The following is a 19244-nucleotide window of genomic DNA, read 5'->3' on the forward strand; positions in this document are numbered from 1 at the left end:
CCAACAGGGATATATTGCTCTTCACGGTGGCTGAAGAGCAGCGTTCGTTTATTGGCAGCAAATCACTAGCTCTTCCAGTTTAAACCAGGCTGGCAACCTTCTAGTCCTAATGAGGAAGATGGCTTACGATAAGAAAATGTTGTTTAGAAACCCTGATTCTTTCTTACCTCTGATTCAGTTCGTTAAAAAAAAGAGATGATCTTGTGAATTGCTTCCAAGAGAAGTGCTGAAACGCCCGAGACCCGTTCATCCTGTGCCCACGCACTCGCAAACCAGCCATTCTCTAACTAGCAAGTACAACCACACTTTGTCCCATCCCATATTATTTTAGAGTTGCATCACCCCCCACCCCAGCCACACACACATAGTGCATCTAAAGGAGCTAAAAGCATCCCTGATGATCCTTCAAAGTACTCAAATAAAAGGAGAGAGTCTGAGTTCTCAAAAGCTGTAATAGGGCACAAGGGACATGGGCTGCGAGGCCTTTGAAACAGCAGCAAATGGAAGATGGATTTAGATGAGCCATAAATTCAGCACTCTGCTGCCTGCTCAGCACCTTTTGGAAAGGTTATAGCTCAGATGAATCAACCCATAAAGGGCAAGAATTGCAGGTAGCTGGCAAACGACAAACGAGAAGTCCGCCATTCCCAGTCCACTAGATCTAATGCAAATCCATCTCTGTTCCTTGATGGTAAGACTCTTTGGTGCTTTATGAGTGGGGATGTCCACCTTAGGATGGCCCCCTGTGCCCACACCTGGCTCCGCTCCACTTAAAAGCTGGCTGAAATGGGTCCTTAACCATCTACTGCAGTACGTCTACTGCAAATTCAGACTGCTGCTCCAGCTCTTTTCTTTCTCCCTCACAGCAGGCTCTGTCATGCTCAATATATCACTGGCAAACCCCCTGTAGGACGGCACACATGTCCCCACTAAAAGGAAAGTGCTCTGTGGCTGACAAGGGTCTGCCATTTTGAGATCAACTGAACATGCCGCAATAAGCTTACATTTTTAATTTCTCCCCCCCACACTTTTTATTTACACCATCCAGCAGTTACTATTTTAACAGCTGTACATATTCTGCTACTTATTGTGGCGCACAGTTGAAGAGAGGACGGCGTTGAGGCGGCGGAGGAGGGAGGAAGAGCACAAATGTGCAAAGGGGTAACCGTGGGGAGGAGGTGCTATGGGGCAGCCGCCAGGCCCCTTGAGCCGTACATTGGGTGGCTTGTCAGCAGCTGTCCTCCAGGCCTTGGCGTGCTCCCCTCCACCAGACTAACTGCCACTTTCTTGGGCAACCTGTGTACATGACTTGCATCCCAGCTGCAGAGGCAAGGAAAAAAGTGTGAACCCCAATGATAATTACAGAAAATTCATAGTTTTACCATGATGGCCTTCGTGAATCAAAACGAGCCCTTTTCTAAATATCCAATAGGGTTTATATTAACCAGTTCCATATCTTATGAAATAAAACATTGCATAAATTAGGCAAACAACGAGTACTTAAGAGTCGGGGTATGTGAAAAAGTGAACCCCTAGTTGCATCAGCTTAGCTACAGGTAATAATTAGAATCAGGAGTTTAAGTAATTAGGCAGATCTTCAGGGGTGAGTTTGGGAGGCTCCACCCTATAAAAGGATCAGAAACTTTGTGCGTTTGGTCTTCACCATACAGTTGTGTGGAAACAGATCGTGCCACGATCAAAAGACATCTCTGAGGACCTCAGAAAACCAGATATTGCTGCTCATCAGTCTAGAAAGGATTACAAACCCATTTCTAAGGATTTGGGGCTCCACCAATCCACTGTCAGACAGATAGTCTGCAAATGGAGATGGTTCAAGTCCACAGTCACTCTACCCAGGAGTGACCTTCCTACAAAAATCTGTCCAAGAACAAACTGGCACATCATCCAGGAAGTCAAAAAGAACCCCCAAATAACATCCCATAGGCCACTCTCGCCTTGGCTAATGTGGGTGTTCATGACTCAACGATAAAAAAAAGAATGGTGTTCATGGGAGGATAGCCAGGAGGAAACCAGTGTGGTCTAAAAAGATTACTGTTGCCCAAGTGAAGTGCGCTAAAGATCACATAGATGATCCCCAAGACTTCCAGAACAATGTTCTCTGGACAGTCAAGTCAAAGGTAGAACTTTTTGGCCACAGTGAGAAATATTGTTTGGCAAAAAACAAACACTGAGGTCGAACAGAAGAACTTCATCCCAACTGTCAAGCATGTTGGTGGGAATGTGATGGTTTGGGTCTGCTTTGCTGCCTCAGGACCTGGATGGCTTGCCATGAATTCTGCAGTGTATCAGAAGATTCTAGAGGAGAATGTCAGGCCATCCATCCAAGAGCTGAAGCTGAACCAAAAGTGGGTCATACAACAAGACAATGATCCTAAACATACAGGCAGATCTGCAAAAGAATGGCTGCAAAGAAGAAATCCCGTATTTTAGAATGGCCTAGTCAAAGTCTGGACCTAAACCCCATCAAAATGTTGTAGCAGGACGTAAAGCGAGCTGTTCGTGCAAGGAAGCCCTCAAATGTCACCGAGTTGAAGCAGTTCTGTGAGGAGGAATGGGCCCAAATTCCTCAAAACCGATGAGACTGACCAACCATTACAGGAGACGCTTACTTGAACTCATTGCTGCTCAAGGAGGGGCCACCAGGTGCTGAATGTAAAGGTTCACAATTTTTTTTCACACATGGATATTGAATGTTGAATCAGTTGTGGATAAATAAATGTTGGAAAAGGATGAGGCTGGAGATATGTGACGATTGTAAGGGGTTCATAAACTTTTTTTCACCACAGTATGTGCCATGACAGTCACTGGCTACTTAATGACAGGTTTCAAAGTCCCTGCTCACCAAACGGCATAAACCATGGCTCAGCACCCATTTTCAGTATGTTTATTACATTTATTGTTGTCCTCTCTTTGATCCTCTCCATCCACCATGATGCTCTTAAGTACCAGGAGGGACCCTGATCTAAGTTACTTGCTTCCTCAGCATGACCTTAGACAGACCAGGATTTCTGTATAGAATTTATGTCTTGGTTTTATTGGGCATTCCCACTACTTTCTCATCCCCTAACCTATCCTTGCCCTTTGCTTTAATGGATTTGCCTAATTTCTGGGTTGCATTCCTGCTTTGCACTTTCCGGGGGGCAGGGAGAGTTGGGGATCCCTCGCTGCCTCCATCACTTGAGCTGCAAGGCTGAAGGAAGGAGGGGAGATGGGCTTGGGGCTGGCAAGAGAGGGCTGGCCACAGCCAGCAGACAACTCCCAGGCAGATGCCAGCGAGTGGGGAGATTCCACATGGACCCTACACGAGGTGAGCTCTGCGGTGGAGGCAGTGGCAGGTGCCAAGAAGGCATGAGGAGTGCGTAGCTCAGTTTTCCTACCCTAGACGGCTGGTGTGGGATTTGTGGGGATTCTTGGCACACGTGCTAGTGCTGTGCCACTCACCAGCCATGTGACATGGCTAAAGACCCCACCCCAATGCCCGCCTGTCTACGGACAAGAAGAAAAACGGCACAGAGAAAACACCAAGCAAAAGAGCCACGCCGCTGCAGCGTCATCAAGCGGGAACCACCGATGGACAAACTCTGCTCCCTTCGATTAGGAACTGAGCTCGGCAGTTCATTTTCATTTTTCAATCCCCTCACCCAAAAAAGAGAAGAGCTTGTTCCCTGATGCCCACCCTCAAGATCTGGAGCCCATCACCCTCCCTAAGGCAGACTGAGGACTGCGGTGGGGTCGAAATGTTTCGCCCAGCCCTGTGAACTCCCGAGTCAGGGGAACCAGCAGCAGGGAAAATTCTGCGGAGGGAGGCGAGGCTATTCCCAGAAGTGCAAGAGTTGCTATGAGAGACATCCGGAGATGCAATTTCTAGGCACTCCAGCAGCAAATGGCACTCCTGAGCAGGACGAGCCCAACAAGGTCTCTCCCCTTGCTAGAGAGCCCTCCCTGCTGCCTGCTCTCCCTCTCCTATGGGAAGCTGGCTTGGGAAGCGGAGGCAATGTGCCAGGGAGGCTGGTGGCAAACGTATCACAAGCCAGGCAGAAGGGCTAGGGCTCAATTCACAACAGGGGCATGCACCCGCACCCACGGGTTTGACATGAGAGTAAAAGGGCCTATGCACCTATCGCTGTGTAAGGGAAGATGTGCGCCGTGCCACACCATCAAGGGCTCTGATTAGCCCAGAGTTACCACCTGCGTAGATGTGGATGGCCATTCGCCACACACATCCATTGAATCCATGGCAGTGCGCGTGCAGGGGAGTGGTATGGAATCCTGAACTGGTGGAGTACGTCTCTCAAACTGCCCCATTTCCAAATTCTCCATTAAGAGGCTTCTTTGCATGGCAACAATTTTTAAAAAATGCAAGCTCAGTCTAAGACAAAAAGTTGCTCCTTTTCTGGATTATATCCATTAAAAAGGCCAATGAAGATTCTGCAACTAGAACATAGTTTAGTGATCCACGTTTGGTTGCTGGGATGAAAAGAGAAGTTCTGTCCCCAACAACACACACACTATTGTAATGCTGCAGATTGCAGCATCTATAAAACTGGACAAATATGGAAGTGCGGTTCTTGGTTTCAAAACACATGAATGGGGGTCACCATTTCCATGGGTCCTCTTTTATTTTTGTAGGTGAGCCACAGCTGCACTTGTGAACACACCCACACCTGTGTCACGTCTCTTCGCTTACAGGACAATGCTGTGGACATCTGTGCACCGCTGTGAAGCCCCATCATGGGGGCTACAGGGCATTCAGGCCACCTACTCACTTTAATGAGGAGGGGAGTCCACCCACACCAGGGGATCCTGTCTCCCCACTGAAACTAGCAGACAGGCTCACGCAACTGGTGGCAACTCCAGGTGTTTGGGGGCTTCCGGAAATGTGGCCCTCTGCACAAACCTCTAGACTGAGTTAAGTTCCCTGGTGGGTGACACCCACTGGGCAGACAAGACAAGACACACTTGGAGCTTGGCTTCTGAGACAGGAAGTTCCCACAGAGCTTAACCCAACTGGCAGTCCAGGGGATGCCTGAGGCGGTGGAATTTCAAGGGCTCAACACACAACCCCCCTGCTCACCCCAGGACCTTCAGGGTAGGGAAGGAAGACCCCCATACACACACACTACTGTTTCTCCAATTTCAGCCAGTAAATTAATGGAGCAAAGTCTCCATTCGCTTCCATGGAGCAGGGAACAGTGGAGAGGAATCCAGGGACTGCTAACTGTACATGCGGAGAGTAACTGCTCTCCGCATGTACAGCACCAACTGGGAAGGGGCAGCAAAATGAGCGTCTATGTCGAAGCAGCCCCCTTGGACATACCCGAGGGTTCCATTTACACTCAAAACACACTCCATCGATTTCTGCCCCACCATCAGCTCAAAGAGTTTCCTTTCTGCTCCATCCCAATTCCTAACTGGAACTCAGTAACTCCAAAACCAAAACACACAGACAGGAAAAGAAGTTCTTCACTCCATCTCCCTTTATGCACTGACATGGCCTTTAATAAAAACAGGTAGGTTTTCACCTTTAAGCCATAGTTACTTTTTTTTTTTTACCAGATCAAAATCAAAAATTAAAAAATAATCCATAAAAATGTGGTATAAAAATTCTCTTCCATATGCTACATTACAGGGTAAGATCTTCTACTACACAAATATGTAGATTTCCCGTGTTTAAATTTTATTTTCCCCTTTAGTACAAAAATGCCAGAAGATGGGACACCCTCCCCTCCCCCCTCAACTTTTGCTTGAGCCAACAGGCTGAAAGAGAGAAGATTGCCAAAGCCACAAACCCCCCACTGTACACCGCCCCAGCCCCCACCATACAGAAAACATGTTAGTTAGTAAAACTTTAAAAAACACACACCTGTATTTAAACGTTATCCTCTCTATTACTTTACTTTCATTGGAATAAAAAAAAATCCCACACAAGTTGCTATTATCTTTTTCTTGGCTCCCTGAGCATATTGTTTAAACGTTGCTTTCTTGAAAACCCCTCCTCAGCATTTAGGCCTGGAGGTTGTGACGGGCGAGATCAAAGCCCACTTGGAGGCAGACGCTGCGCTTGCTCCAAATGCACCAGTGCTTAAAAAACCCACAGGAGAGCGCAACTGTTCTGTTGATGCTGCCATCAGCAGCTGGATGTCCAACCACAATCCAAAATCCAGTCCATACAGTGCTCAAGTCTCAGAACAACACAACGGATGATTCACATGTACAACAGTAGAAATGGTTCCACAGAGGACAGCTTTGCCCCAGCTAGACACATGTTGTGGGTCCGTAGAGTATCTCCAAATGAATGTGTGGAGGGGTTGAGGGGGGGAATGACGGCCACCACCAGAACAAAGCCCAAACCCAAGTGGAATACAGTTACAGCAGGCCAAAGAAGAAGAAAAATACACAGCTGGCACAGGGTACCAGAAGGGGTCCCCCACCGTATTAGACTCATCCACTATTTACATTTCCCACAAGTCTTATGGAGAGACAAGAACCACACGTCTCTGCTGAAAGAAAATCTGTGACGTTAGCCTCCCAGTCACAGGCATGAGAACCAAGAAGTGAAAATCCAGGAAAAACGCAAGCCGGCTAGGCCTCAGAAGACCCTTAAAAAACCCTCACAGCTGGACCCAGTTCTAAGGTCTCACTCCACCAGAGTTATTCCAAGATCATGATGGAAGATCCATACAGGCTGCGTAAATCCACAGAGAGCATGACAGGAATACTCAGCTAATCTCCATTTCGTGTCCACGTGCCGGAGTCTTGGCATCGATCGACTTGGCAGGCCACGGCCTCTTTGGCGCGCAGTGGCCCTGCAGGAGCCCCTGGCTCAATAGATCACCTCATAGACAGTGGCCTTCTTGTCACCAGAGCCTGTCACAATGTATTTGTCGTCTGCAGAGATGTCGCAGCTTAAGACGGAGGAAGATTCTTTTGACTGGGCAGGGGGGAAAAGGAAAATGCAGTTTTACTTTTATCCATTTCAGCAACAATCTTTCTTTCTTTTCTTTTTCTACCAAGGTATCTGTGCTAAAAGGGAATACAGGTACATAGTGAGCATATACCAGAAACATGGCAAAACATGCACGCGCACGCGCTTCCAATGGAATAGGTTTTCCTGAACATAAGGGAGAGGAAAGGTGCTACGTCACTCTGGGAAGTGCCACATACAAAGACAATGCTAATCAATTAAGCAACAACTGCACCCTGTTGCCCCTTCATGGACCACTGCCTTGTTGTGGTGAAGGGGCTTGCATAACTCACTGAAGCCATAAAAAACGCCGTGCAGGGCCACCCAAGACGGACAGGTCATGGTGGAGAGTTCTGACAAAATGTGGTCCACTGGAGAAGGAAATGGCAACCCACTCCAGTATTCTTGCCAAGAAAACCCCATGGAACGTATCACAAGGCTAAAAGAGATGACACCGGAAGATGAGCCCCTCAGGTCGGAAGGTGTCCAATATACTATTGGGGAAGAGCAGAGGGAATTTCCAAGTAGCGCCAGAAAGAGTGAAGTGGCTGGGCCAAAGCCGAAAGGACACTCAGCTGTGGATGTGTCTGGTGGTGAAAAGAAAGTCCAATGCTGTAAAGAACAATATTGTTTAGGAACCTGGAATGTCAGATCAATGAATCAAGGTAAGCTGGAGGTGGTCAAACATAAGATGGCAAGATTGAACATCGATATCTTGGGAATCAGCGAACTACGATGGACAAGCATGGGCAAATTTAATTCCGGTGACCATTATATCTACTACTGTGGGCAAGAATCCCTTAGAAGAAATGGAGGAGCACTCATAGTCAACAAAAGGGTGGGAAAAGCAGCACTGGGGTACAATCTCAAAAATGACAGAATGATCTCAGTACGAATCCAAGGCAAACCATTCAACATCACAGTAATTCAAGTCTATGCCCCAACCGCTGAGGCTGAAGAAGCTGAGGTTGATCGGTTCTATGAAGAACAACACCCTCTAGAATTAACACCAAAAAAAGATGTCCTTTTCATCATAGGGGATTGGAATGCTACAGTAAGAAGTCAAGGAATAGCTGGGATAACAGGCAAGTATAGCCTTGGTGTACAAAATGAAGCAGGACAAAGGCTAATAGAGTTTTGCCAAGAGAACACGCTGATCACAGCAAACACTCTTTTCCAACAGCACAAGAGGCGAACATGGACATCACCAGATGGTCAATATCGAAATCAGATTGATTATGTCCTTTGCAGCCAAAGATGGAGAAGCTCTATACGGTCAGTAAAAACAAGACCTGGAGCTGACTGTGGCTCAGATCATGAGCTGCTTCTTGCAAAATTTCGGCTTAAATTGAAGAACGTAGGGAAAACCACTAAACCATTCAGGTATGACCTAAATCATATCCCTTATGAATATACAGTGGAGGTGAGGAATAGATTTCAGGGATTAGACCTGATAGACAGAGTGCCTGAGGAACTATGGACGCAGGTCCGTAACATTGTTCAGGAGGCAGCAACTCAATCCATCCCAAAGAAAAAGAAATGCAAGAAAGCTAAGTGGCTGTCTGAGGAGGCTTTACAAGTAGCTGAGGAAAGAAGGGAAGCGAAAAGCAAGGGAGAAAGGGGAAGATATATCCAACTGAATGCAGAGTTCCAGAGAATAGCAAGGAGAGACAAGAAGGCCTTCTTAAATGAACAATGCAAAGCAATCGAGGAAAACAACAGAATGGGAAAGACTAGAGATCTCTTCAAGAAAATCGGAGATCTCAAGGGAACATTTTGTGCAAAGACGGGCGTGATAAAGGACAAAGAAGGCAGGGACCTAACAGAAGCAGATGAGATTAAGAAGAGGTGGAAAGAAGACATAGAAGAACTATACAGGAAAGATCTTAATGTCCCTGAAAGCCATGATAGTGCGGTCACTGAACTTGAGCCGGACATCCTAGAGAGTGAAGTCAAGTGGGCCTTAGGAAGCATTACTAACAACAAAGCTAGCAGAGATTACAGTATTCCAGCTGAGCTATTTAAAATCCTAAAAGATGATGCTGTTAAAGTGCTGCACTCAATATGCCAGCAAATTTGGAACACTCAACAGTGGCCACAAGACTGGAAAAGGTCAGTTTACATTCCAATTCCAAAGAAGGGCAACGCCAAAGAGTGTTCAAACTACCGTACAACTGTGCTCATTTCACATGCCAGCAAGGTTATGCTCACAATCCTACAAGCTAGGCTTCAGAAGTATGTGAACCGAGAACTACCGGAAATACAAGCTGGGTTTCGAAGAGGCAGAGGAACTCGAGATCAAATCGCCAACGTTCGCTGCATCATGGAGAAAGCAAGAGAATTCCAGAAAAGTGTCTATTTCTGCTTCATTGACTATGCTAAAGCCTTTGATCATGTGGATCACAACAAACTTTGGCAAATTCTTAAAGAGATGGGAGTACCAGACCACCTTACCTGTCTCCTGAGAAACCTGTACGAGGGTCAAGAAGCAACAGTAAGAACCGGACATGGAACAACCGAGTGGTTCATATTGGGAAAGGAGTACGACAAGGCTGCATATTGTCGCCCTGCTTATGTAACTTATATGCAGAGTACAACATGAGAAACGCCGGGTTGGATGAATCACAGGTCGGAATTAAGAATGCCGGGAGAATTATCAACAACCTCAGATATGCAGATGATACCACCCTAATGGCAGAAAGTGGAGAGGATCTAAAGAGCCTCTTGTTGAGGGTGAAAGAGGAGAGTGCAAAAGCTGGTTTGAAACTCAACATCAGAAAAACGAAGATCATGGCATCTGGCCCCATCACTTCCGGGCATATAGAAGGGGAAGAAATGGAAGCAGTGACAGATTTTATTTCCTTGGGCTCCAAGATCACCGCAGACGGTGACTGTAGCCATGAAATTAAAAGACGCTTCCTCCTTGGGAGGAAAGCTGTGGCAAACCTAGACAGCATAGTAAGAAGCAGAGACATCACCTTACCGACAAAGGTCCGTATAATCAAAGCTATGGTTTTCCCAGTAGTAATGTATGGCTGTGAGAGCTGGACTATAAGGAAGGCTGAATGCTTACGAACTGTGGTGCTGGATATGACTCTTATGAGTCCCCTGGACTGCAAGGAGGTCAAATCAGTCAATCCTAAAGGAAATCAACCCTGACTGCTCATTGGAAGGACAGATACTGAAGCTGAAGCTCAAATATTTTGGCCACCTAATGCAAAGAGAAAACTCCCTGGAAAAGACCCTGATGCTGGGAAAGATTGAAAGCAAAAGGAGAAGGGGACGGCAGAAGATGAGATGGCCAGATAGCATCACCGAAGCAATGAATATGAACTTGAGCATGCTCTGGGAGTGAGCGGAGGACAGGAAGGTCTGGCGTGCTATGGTCCATGGGGTCACAAAGAGTCGGACACGACTGAACAACTGAACAACAACAACAAGCACCCTGTTGATGCTGCAGTGGATCCCAGCAGTAGCCTCTGTTCTCTCAATCCTCCCCCTGCAACCTGCAAGGCTCACCAGGACAGCCAGCGCCACGGTCAAAAAGCCAGGCAATGGTGCCTTCCAGCCCCTTTCCCAACGACCGCTGGCCTCTGCAGCAGCCCTTTATCTCCCCCTGCAGACTCCCTCTGGCTGACCTTTTCCTCCTCCAGTCTGCCGTGGATGGTCACACAGCCCTGATCTGGCTACTCATTAGTGAGGGAAAGGCACTTTGTTCATGCTTTGCTCAGCCTAGGCTTTGAAAACACTGCCATGGCTGGGGTTTCTTTTGCGCATGGGCCTGTGACAGCTGTGCAAATTATGGGCTGCTCAGAGCTTCTCACCACGTGGCGCTGTGGAGTCCATTCCCTCCACCAATGACGCCCCACCCTCTGCTTCAATTTGTACCTGGAATATGCTTGCTCCATAAGGGGTCCTCCAGGCGTTGAGGAGGTTGTCTTTCCCGGTGCTCACAAACCACTTCCCTGCAGGCACAAAGCAGAAGCTGAGTTTCCCCAAATCAGGAGCAAGGCCAGGCCAACAGTGCGGCAGAATCCAGCAATGAACCTAAGGGGCTTTTTAAAGGGTTAACCAGAAAATCTAGCCCTAAATGCGATCAAACTTGCAACGGCAACAACCAACTCCATCAGATCAAGAACTCCTACTGGGGGGGCGGGGGAGATATTTCCCTATTCCCAGCCAGGATTCTTCCCCACTGGGGAAGCGGGCAGAGGAGACTTCGTAGATGCAGTGTGGCAATGAGCATCGCCTTTGACATTGAGCAGGCAGGATTATTCAATTCAGCAGCCCCCTCACTGGTCCTTCTAGCCCACTACTGTCTGCTTAAAGTGGGAGAAGGTCTCCAGGATCTCAGGTAGCAAGGAGACTTTTCCCAACCCTGCTCCCCAAGACCCTTTGAACCGGTGATGCCACAGACGGAATCCAGGACCTCCAGCTGGCCAGGCCTGGGATGAGGGACCCTTCCCAAGAAAGAGGCTATATGGCCTGAGTGACTCACCACAGTAGGCAAACTTCAGGGACAGGACACAGCTCTCGTGAAGGTGCAGCTGGTACTTATCCGTCTTGGTGTGGTGCAACACCTCCACATTGCTGCTCTCCATGCCCACTGCCAGCCATTCGCCTGTCGGGCAGTAGCCCAGCGAGAAGATCTATGAAGAAGAAAGGAGAGCAGATGCGCATGCGATGTGTGTCCAGGAGGCAGCCAGGCGGCTCCCCATGCCCAGCTCTGCTCGGAAGCAAACGCGCACGCGCAGCCTTAAAGCTCCATTGCACCACGAGTGAGCAGCAGCAGCCACTGCAGGAGATGGGCGACTGGAGGAAGCAAGCTCCACACCACCAGCAAGGGGTCTGCCACACCACTGGCAAGCAGTGCAGCTGACTTTCCTCCGCCCAGTTCTGTTGTGGAGGCTTCCAACACAGCCCAGCTGCAAGCGGGCCGCTCCTCTGGGGCACAGGGGGGAGACAGCCGGACTCCAGCTTGCTGTTTCCTCAGGACCAAACTATTGCCTCTGTCTTGGACCAGCCTCCCCAACACACGTGAAGGGCAGCAAGTTAGGGAAGGCTGCCTGAGACAGATTTCCACATTCCAGTAGAGTCCCCCAAGGCACATCTCAGACACCTTCAGGGTTTGGCCAGTGTAAATCCCGGCAGCGCTGGGTACAGAACCAGCCGCTCAAAACCTCCGTGTCCTGCTGGGTTTGCTGCGCTGTGCTCCAAGCCAACCCTCACCAGGTAACTGGTGCTCGGAGCCCAATCAGACGAGAAGGCACAAGAATGGGGATGCGGCTGCTCCTGTTCCTCAGCTACAGAATGAAGCACAGCCGAAGGGGGAGCATCTTCCAGCTCCCTGGACCGTTTATGTGGCTGGACCAAAGCACCTCCTGGCCTCCGTTGGCGCAGAGAGACTCCATCGCTTCCACGATTCCGGCTGCGTCGACTGCTCAGCCTGACACCTGCATCACTGGAGGCTGTTCCCAAAGCATCAGGGAGGGCTCTGGCCCTGTTGCTAGCGGACATCAGATGCTTCTGGCTGGTTCTGCGTGCTTCTCCTCCGCCCAGAGGCACTTCTCAAGGAGGCCCTTGGGGTCAGCTGGTGAGGGAGGCTTGGCTGAGCAGGGGCAGAGAGAGGGCTGCGTGGGGGCCAATGCCAAGGCAGGGCCAGGACTTACCTGGGAGGTGAAGTCGTGCTGCTGGAGCTGCCTTCCTTCCCGGAGGTCCCAGGAGCGCACCGTGTTGTCCAAGCCACCAGTCCAGAGTTTGGTGCCGTCGTGGGATATATCTATGCAGCTGGCGCCATCTGTGTGGCCCTGGAATTGCCTGAAAGAGAGACCGAAGCAGAGGGAGGGGGATTTAACCATCTCCTGTCTGGATCCTTTTCTCTTGCTTCCAGTTAATTACGAGGAGCTTAATAACAGGAATGCTGCTGCTAAGGAGATCTCCATCCAAGAACGCTGCAGAAAAGGAACTCTGAGCTGAGTGCGTGAGGGCCAATGGCAAGCCAAACGCCCTGGCAATGCTACTAAGGAAGTCTGAGAACAACGGCTCTGTGTCCTCATTCAGACAAAGATAAGCAGAGGATAACTGAGGAACAGGGAGCAGGAGTGGCACACCTGTTCCTCAGCATGAGAACACTTCTGTTCTCACACCTTTTTGCCTGATGGACGTGAAGCCTCCCTGTCACTTGGTTGGTGCTTCTTCCACTGTCATTAGTGAACAATCTCCTTCCACCCACGATTGTCTTAAAATATCTGAACACTGTCAGAAAAACCTTCCTGCCCCCGGATTCCAACTCTGGCCGAGCTCACCTGACCAGTGTTTGGTTGTGGAGATCCCAGACGGCAATGTTGCCATCACTGCAACAGGAGAAGCAGACCTTGGCATCTGGGCTAATGGCCAGGGCATAGCAGGCAGGGGCGGAGGAAGTCAGCTCGGCCTTGATCCTTGGGGTGGGGGAGGCTAGGTCCCAGATGGTGAGCGTGCTCGCCTCCCCGCCCACGATCAGCGTGCGCCCGTCGGGGAGGAGCTTGCAGGAGCGGATATAGTTGTCCCTGTTCTGGAGGCAGGAAAGCCCAGCATGAGCAAGTCAGCCACACCCCTCATTCCAACCAATCAAGCCCACAGCATCCAGCCCTGGGACACTGAACACCTAACAATTCCAAGCGGACGTGGATAATTTCTGCTTGCAAAAGTTGTCCAGAGTAGAAAGCTCTGGATGAGCAGAAGTACAGCGGGCTTACCCCTCACCGCACCCTTGCATGGGCATACCTTTGGAGTGTCTTGTTGTCAGGTTCTATAGAAAGCAGTGGCAAGGGGATTGTGATTTGGATGGGACCCCCTAGTTCAAATCCTAGATTAACAAGAATACCGTTTCTCAGCTTAACCTACACTGCAAGATGGCTGAGAAAGGGTAATAATGTGCCTTTTGGAGAAGAGTTAAAAGTGAGCAGTGAATCCAAGTTAAGCTCAAAACGGCTGGCTGTTAAACAGAAATAACTGTTCATAGTAAGGAATGGTCAACTGTGGATGTCATTCTCTGGCATGGACAAAGCCACAAAAAGCAAGACGTTCCCTGGATTTCAGAAGAGGGGTAAGATAACCCACCGTTCTCTTGCTTACCAAGCAATCCAGCTGTGAGATGGGACTCTTAGTGCCTGGTTGGCTGATATCCCAGATTTTCACACATCCTTTGCCCCCAGTGTACACATGCCTGGTTGGGTTGCTAATGGTCACAGCACACACCACTTCACCATGGCTCAAGGTGTTGATCTGACGGGCATGCCGGGGAATGCCGGGACCAGCAAGGGCATCGTGAGGAAATGGGACTGGCTGCATCTGCCCATCAGCGCTGACATGAAACGAGTATGCTCTAGGACAGAGAAGGGCACGAGGATTGGTGGGCACAGAATGCAAGGACAAAAGGAACCGCTTGACCCCAAAACAAAACCCAAGCATCTCCTCGGCTGGTGCAGTCTGCCCCTCGTGGCAGAAGTCTTTCTTGCCAAAGCCTTCAATTGCTGCCAGGAATTGAAAAACCCAGGACATCACACAATGCACATTACTCTGCCACAACCCTTCAGTTCCATCTGGAGTACCATCCTGACCATCTTCTGGCACAGGACGGATTCTCAGCCACAGGATGTGCAGGAGATGGCATGTCACATTTTGAGTGGCAAGGTTTATTCTGATCTTGGAAACCACGAGCACGTCTTCCAATGAATTCTCTGCAACTGGGAAACTTTGCTGCACTTGCAACCGTTTTTAGACCAGTATGACACCACAGATTCTACCACCTCCTCTTTCTGCTGCACATCATTTAAGATTGGGAGGCTCTTAGAAGTGTGAACTGAAAGCTTTGTGGGAGAAGGTCAAGGGTGTGACTTACGGCTTGCCACCGGGAATGGACGCCAGACTGCTGGGCAGGACAGGGGCCCTCATCGGTGGATGGGGGTCAAAACCAACCTGGAAACCAGATGCAAGCAAAACCTTCAGGCACCAGCAGCTAAGCAGAAACAAAGACAATTCACGTGCTCTAGCAAAACCTAGCCCACAACATGTTTGTCGATTGAAATGGCAATTCTGTATTTACCTATGAATGTCTGTTTTTCCTTGATGGAAAACCTAGCAAGGGGAAAGAGCCCCCCTTCATGGTTGAGAAGGCAGTCTCCAGTTATTAACTCTGGAGAAGGGAGCCTTTCCCTTCAGCCCCAACACACTTCAGTCCAATGTAGCACAAAGCAATGTGGAAGAACTAGCCAGAACTACGAGCAGAGGCTAAACCAGGAGGCTAAACCAGCTGGCAGGTAACAGAAACAGAACTTGCATGCCACCATTAAGGTGAAGAACTGGCTTGACGTCTCCCATCCCCTGGCATGAGGAAGCAGCCCACACACAGAGTTCAGCATGTGTTAAGATGAAGGGAGGACAGGAGGGAGAGAGGTCACCTCCCCCTTCAGTTCCCTGAAACAAGTCTCCTTACTCGTGGTTAGGAAGGATGGATCAGCGCCCTCACAAGGAGCTGGCAGAGAGAAGAACAGCTACCCTCCTTGCCTTGAGTAGTTCACAGCAAAGTAGAGGGTGTCTGTTTCTCCCCTCGAGGGAGGAGGGCGGCTGGCACAGGGACATCAAGAGCAGGACGTCCCAGGGCAGAAGCTCAGGGCAAACTGTCCCCTGCGGCCAGCTCCCTCTGCAGGGGGCAAGGCCACTTTGAGGCTGCATCTTCCAAAGGAGTCAATTTATATCGTCTGGTGAAGGGATGCACTAAGCAGCCTGCCCATCTCCGGTGGAGCTCTTGCCCAGAAGTGGGCTGCTGTGGCACTCTTTGCCCAGCACCAAGCGGGAGCAAGGACCAAAGCAGGCACTCCTGAGCTCTCGAAACACAGAGATGAGGTTTGGAAGAAAGGGTGGCCCCAGCCACAGAGCAGCCGCACCCTGGGGAAAGACGCCCAACTCGTGATGTTCAGGCAGAGCCCCAGGTTGCAACACTGAGCCAACAGAGCCGTCACAAGGAACGTGGCCCTTCAGGACTAGAACCCTCAGCAACACAGCGGCCCGTGGCTCACTCAAACAGAGGCCAGGCAAGGGCTTTCAGAAGCACCATTTCCAAGACGGAGAAAGCCGTTCTCTCAGAAACCTGTGGATGGCTACCCAGAGAGGGAGACCTTGGATCACTTACTTTATTTTAGCTATGGCTGAAACCTGTCCACGTAGGGGCGGGGACCCTGTGGCCCTCCAGATGTTGTTGGACTACAACTCCCATCAGCCTCAGCTAGCATGGCCAATGGTCAGGAGGCCAGCAACATCTGGAGGACCACAGGGTCCCCACCCCTGATGCACAGTGTTCGGCTTCAGGCTGCTAGACAGAGCATCCTGAAGGGCTCTTTGCGGGACTTGCCCAAAGCGGGCCCTTGTTTCTCTGCCAGCACTGAGCCACACACATGCTGCACTGGAGGCTGCTTCTTGGGAGCTTAGATGGGGCCCATCTCCTTCTTGTGTAGCCATGGAGGCTTTGGGAAGCTGTCATGGTGGGCCAGCTCTGACATGCTTACCATCTCCCCTACCTGGTCATTGCACCCTGTCTGGGAGGATGCTCTGCATCTACGGGTGCTAAAGACATTGTCTGAGAGGCTTGTGGTTCCCTACGCTGGGTTGCCAGATCTTTTGACCTCCACCCCCTCCTGCTCCCCTGGAAACAGGCCTGAATTAGAAGCATCTGGGGAGGTAGTTCTTAACTTTTTACATCTTACTAGTGATGTACAAGACTAGTGACACACTAGACACGCTGTTCCCTTGTTCAGAGGTTTTGTCTTCCGGCCTCTTACGTGGGGGTGAATGGGTAGGGCTGGCGGGCGAGGTGTGTCCACCACTGCAGGAGCAGGATGTAGCATGGGTGAGTTCGTGGGGACGTCCCCCAGTTCTGCAGCAGAGCTGCGGAGAGATGGGGAGAGATCTGTGCAGTGGCTCCTACATCTGGAGGGGCTGCAGGCAATGGAATGACTGCCCCTCTCCTGCCATGCCAGCATATAGGGGGGACTTTATCCTCATGAGCTCCAAGCTGCCCTCTGAGCAGGACGGGAGGCATGCCTGAACCAAGCTGCCCCTCGAGACCAGTCCCGAAGGATCAGCCTGCAAACAGCCTGCTCAGGGACTAGAGAGGTTCCACGTCAGCCTTCCCAAATAGTCACGGGAGCCCAGAAAGCTCTCTTTTCAAGAGCAGCTCCATCGGGGAGGTACTCCAGGTTGTCAAAACATTCATTCTTCCTCCCACACCCACCACACAGATGCCTCCAGAATACGAAGGGATCGGACCTGTGCACACACCCCATTCCCCCCCCCCACCACCACCACCACAAGAGGAGCTAAAAGGTCTACGTACAGCTCCAAAGCTCACCATGGGAGACCGGCCGTAGGCGGCAGCGGCAGCGGCGGCGGCGGCAGCAGTCATCTGTGGCGGGATGTTGTGCAGACTCGGGTAGCCCCCAGGGCTGGTGAGGGAGCCATTCATTTCGTGGTGCCCCATCATAGCAAAGGGGGTGGCATAAGAGCCAGCTATTGAGATTGGGGTCCTCAGTGCAGATGCTGGGAGAGAAGATGAAGGAAGGAAGAAAACAAAATGGGAGAGATGACATCGCGTTGCGCAAGACAACTGACTGCGACAGACTCTCACAAGGAGGGGGCGCAAGGTGGGTTGGAGAAGCTGGGCTGCTCCCACACTCTACCCAGGCTCCGAGAGCACGATGCACACAAAGGAATTTCTCCCTTGGCCGAGCCTCTGATGTGAGCAGCAGGCACAACTTGGCTTAGTTCCCCGGAAATGGCAAATGCAGAAGCCGGAAGCAGAGCATCTCTGCAAAGGGAGCAACATACCCAAGGGATCCATTCCCGATGGCTTGCCAGGCATTGGCCGAAGGCCTGGGGTCGTACTTGTCCCAGGTGTGGGTGCATCGTTCCGTGGTGTGGGTGTGTTGGATTTTAGCCCTGGGGTGGAGGATTTATCGTTCTGGTGCAAAACAAGATTTGGGAGATGGTTTGGCAGTTCTCAAGTGCCATTACACTGGGGGTATATTAGGAACAAAATCAACTGGGAGCTTCCCATCACAGGAATAAAGTTATGAGATCTGCCTCTGCGTAACATTTTAGAAGGTTCAAAAACTACTAAAAGTTTTAAATTTTTGCTGACAAGGATTCTTTCCATATTTAGCACCACTAAAAGGAGATTCTATGAGTCACGTGAACAAATCACAAATGTCAAATAACCCATATTTAAAATGAGGATTGAGGAAAATGTGAACATGTTTGTTTTGGCTCTCTCAAATGCCAAAGAATTGCCAAATACAAAGCTAATTCCAATCAGCAAAGCTTCTCCCTTTGGATGTGGGTTCTGTGCTCAACACCTCCACCCATGACCCCAAAGCTAGAGAGTCCCCCTCTTCGGAATACACAGACCGGGAAGGAAGACCCAGAGTGGCAACTTAGAGCTGGCTCTGGGCAAAGAGGTCTTTCTGGGCCAATGGTGTGCCAGGCGAAAGCAGCCAGCCCCTTCACCACCACTGGGATAGGTCTAAGGCATCACCCACATTAGCTGTGATCACCCACATTTCCTCAGGAGGCTGCCTCCTGTTCTGCCAGGGGGTCACCTTCCAAAACAACCCCCAAGATTGCTTGCCTCCAGCAAGTGTTCCCAAAGTAGGAGGGCAGCTTCTGCCATCATGTGGCAGTCCAGACAGCCAACACTTACATGCACAAGGTCTTTAGTCTTGGATGAGGGAGTGCTGCTGGACGAGGCGACGGAGGCAGGGCTGTTTGGACCATCCTTCTTCAGGCCCCGGGCTTTGTCTAGCCCGTTCTCAGGAGGTGAATGAGCAGGGCTCACCCGAGGAGTAGCAGGATCCTTGGGAACAGAAGGAAGTGTCACTCCAGGATCTCCACCAAATGGGAGAGGAGGGGATTGCAAACCACTACCCAAACGCAGACAAGGCAAGGTCATGACTTCCACCCAAAGAATACAACTTCAGCATAAAGGGAAGCCAAACGCTCTAAGAGAAAATCTCACATGTTGCAGACTGTGCAAATGAAGGAAACCAGGCAAATCTGCTTTATGTACGGCAAATGTAACAAAGCTATCAAATGTGGGTCTTTTGGATTGGGCAGGGGGGAATTGGTGAAATGACCAGGTGTGACAGAGGGCCAAAGCAACAGCCAAGCCTACCTCATTGGAGACATCCACCACCAGGTCGTCGCTCTTGTCACCATCACTGTCCTG

General features: G+C 50.2%; 1 protein-coding gene across 13 annotated transcripts in view; it reads right to left on the minus strand.

Moving 5' to 3' along the window:
* Nucleotides 1-19244, minus strand: part of TLE3 (TLE family member 3, transcriptional corepressor) — a 100352-nt gene that overhangs the window by 42040 nt on the left and 39068 nt on the right. For 7 of the 13 annotated variants that reach the window (XM_084817607.1, XM_084817601.1, XM_084817600.1 and 4 more), the window contains 11 exons: nucleotides 19191-19241; nucleotides 18720-18872; nucleotides 17849-17981; nucleotides 17358-17560; nucleotides 14868-14944; nucleotides 14102-14351; nucleotides 13291-13538; nucleotides 12655-12802; nucleotides 11484-11634; nucleotides 10874-10950; nucleotides 5531-6952 (listed from right to left, as the gene is read on the minus strand). In XM_084817607.1, the coding sequence (XP_084673733.1) occupies nucleotides 6845-6952; nucleotides 10874-10950; nucleotides 11484-11634; nucleotides 12655-12802; nucleotides 13291-13538; nucleotides 14102-14351; nucleotides 14868-14944; nucleotides 17358-17560; nucleotides 17849-17981; nucleotides 18720-18872; nucleotides 19191-19241 (1599 nt within the window). In that variant the 3' untranslated portion in view covers nucleotides 5531-6844. Of the gene's footprint in view, nucleotides 1-5530; nucleotides 6953-10873; nucleotides 10951-11483; nucleotides 11635-12654; nucleotides 12803-13290; nucleotides 13539-14101; nucleotides 14352-14867; nucleotides 14945-17357; nucleotides 17561-17848; nucleotides 17982-18719; nucleotides 18873-19190; nucleotides 19242-19244 lie in introns of those variants that run through there. The other 6 variants (XM_084817602.1, XM_084817608.1, XM_084817598.1 and 3 more) reach the window with 2 other exon arrangements.

The sequence above is a fragment of the Heloderma suspectum genome, chromosome 11 (genome assembly GCF_057233095.1).
Source record: "Heloderma suspectum isolate Gila_16-S chromosome 11, 16-S_ref, whole genome shotgun sequence".
Classification (NCBI taxonomy): domain Eukaryota; kingdom Metazoa; phylum Chordata; class Lepidosauria; order Squamata; family Helodermatidae; genus Heloderma; species Heloderma suspectum.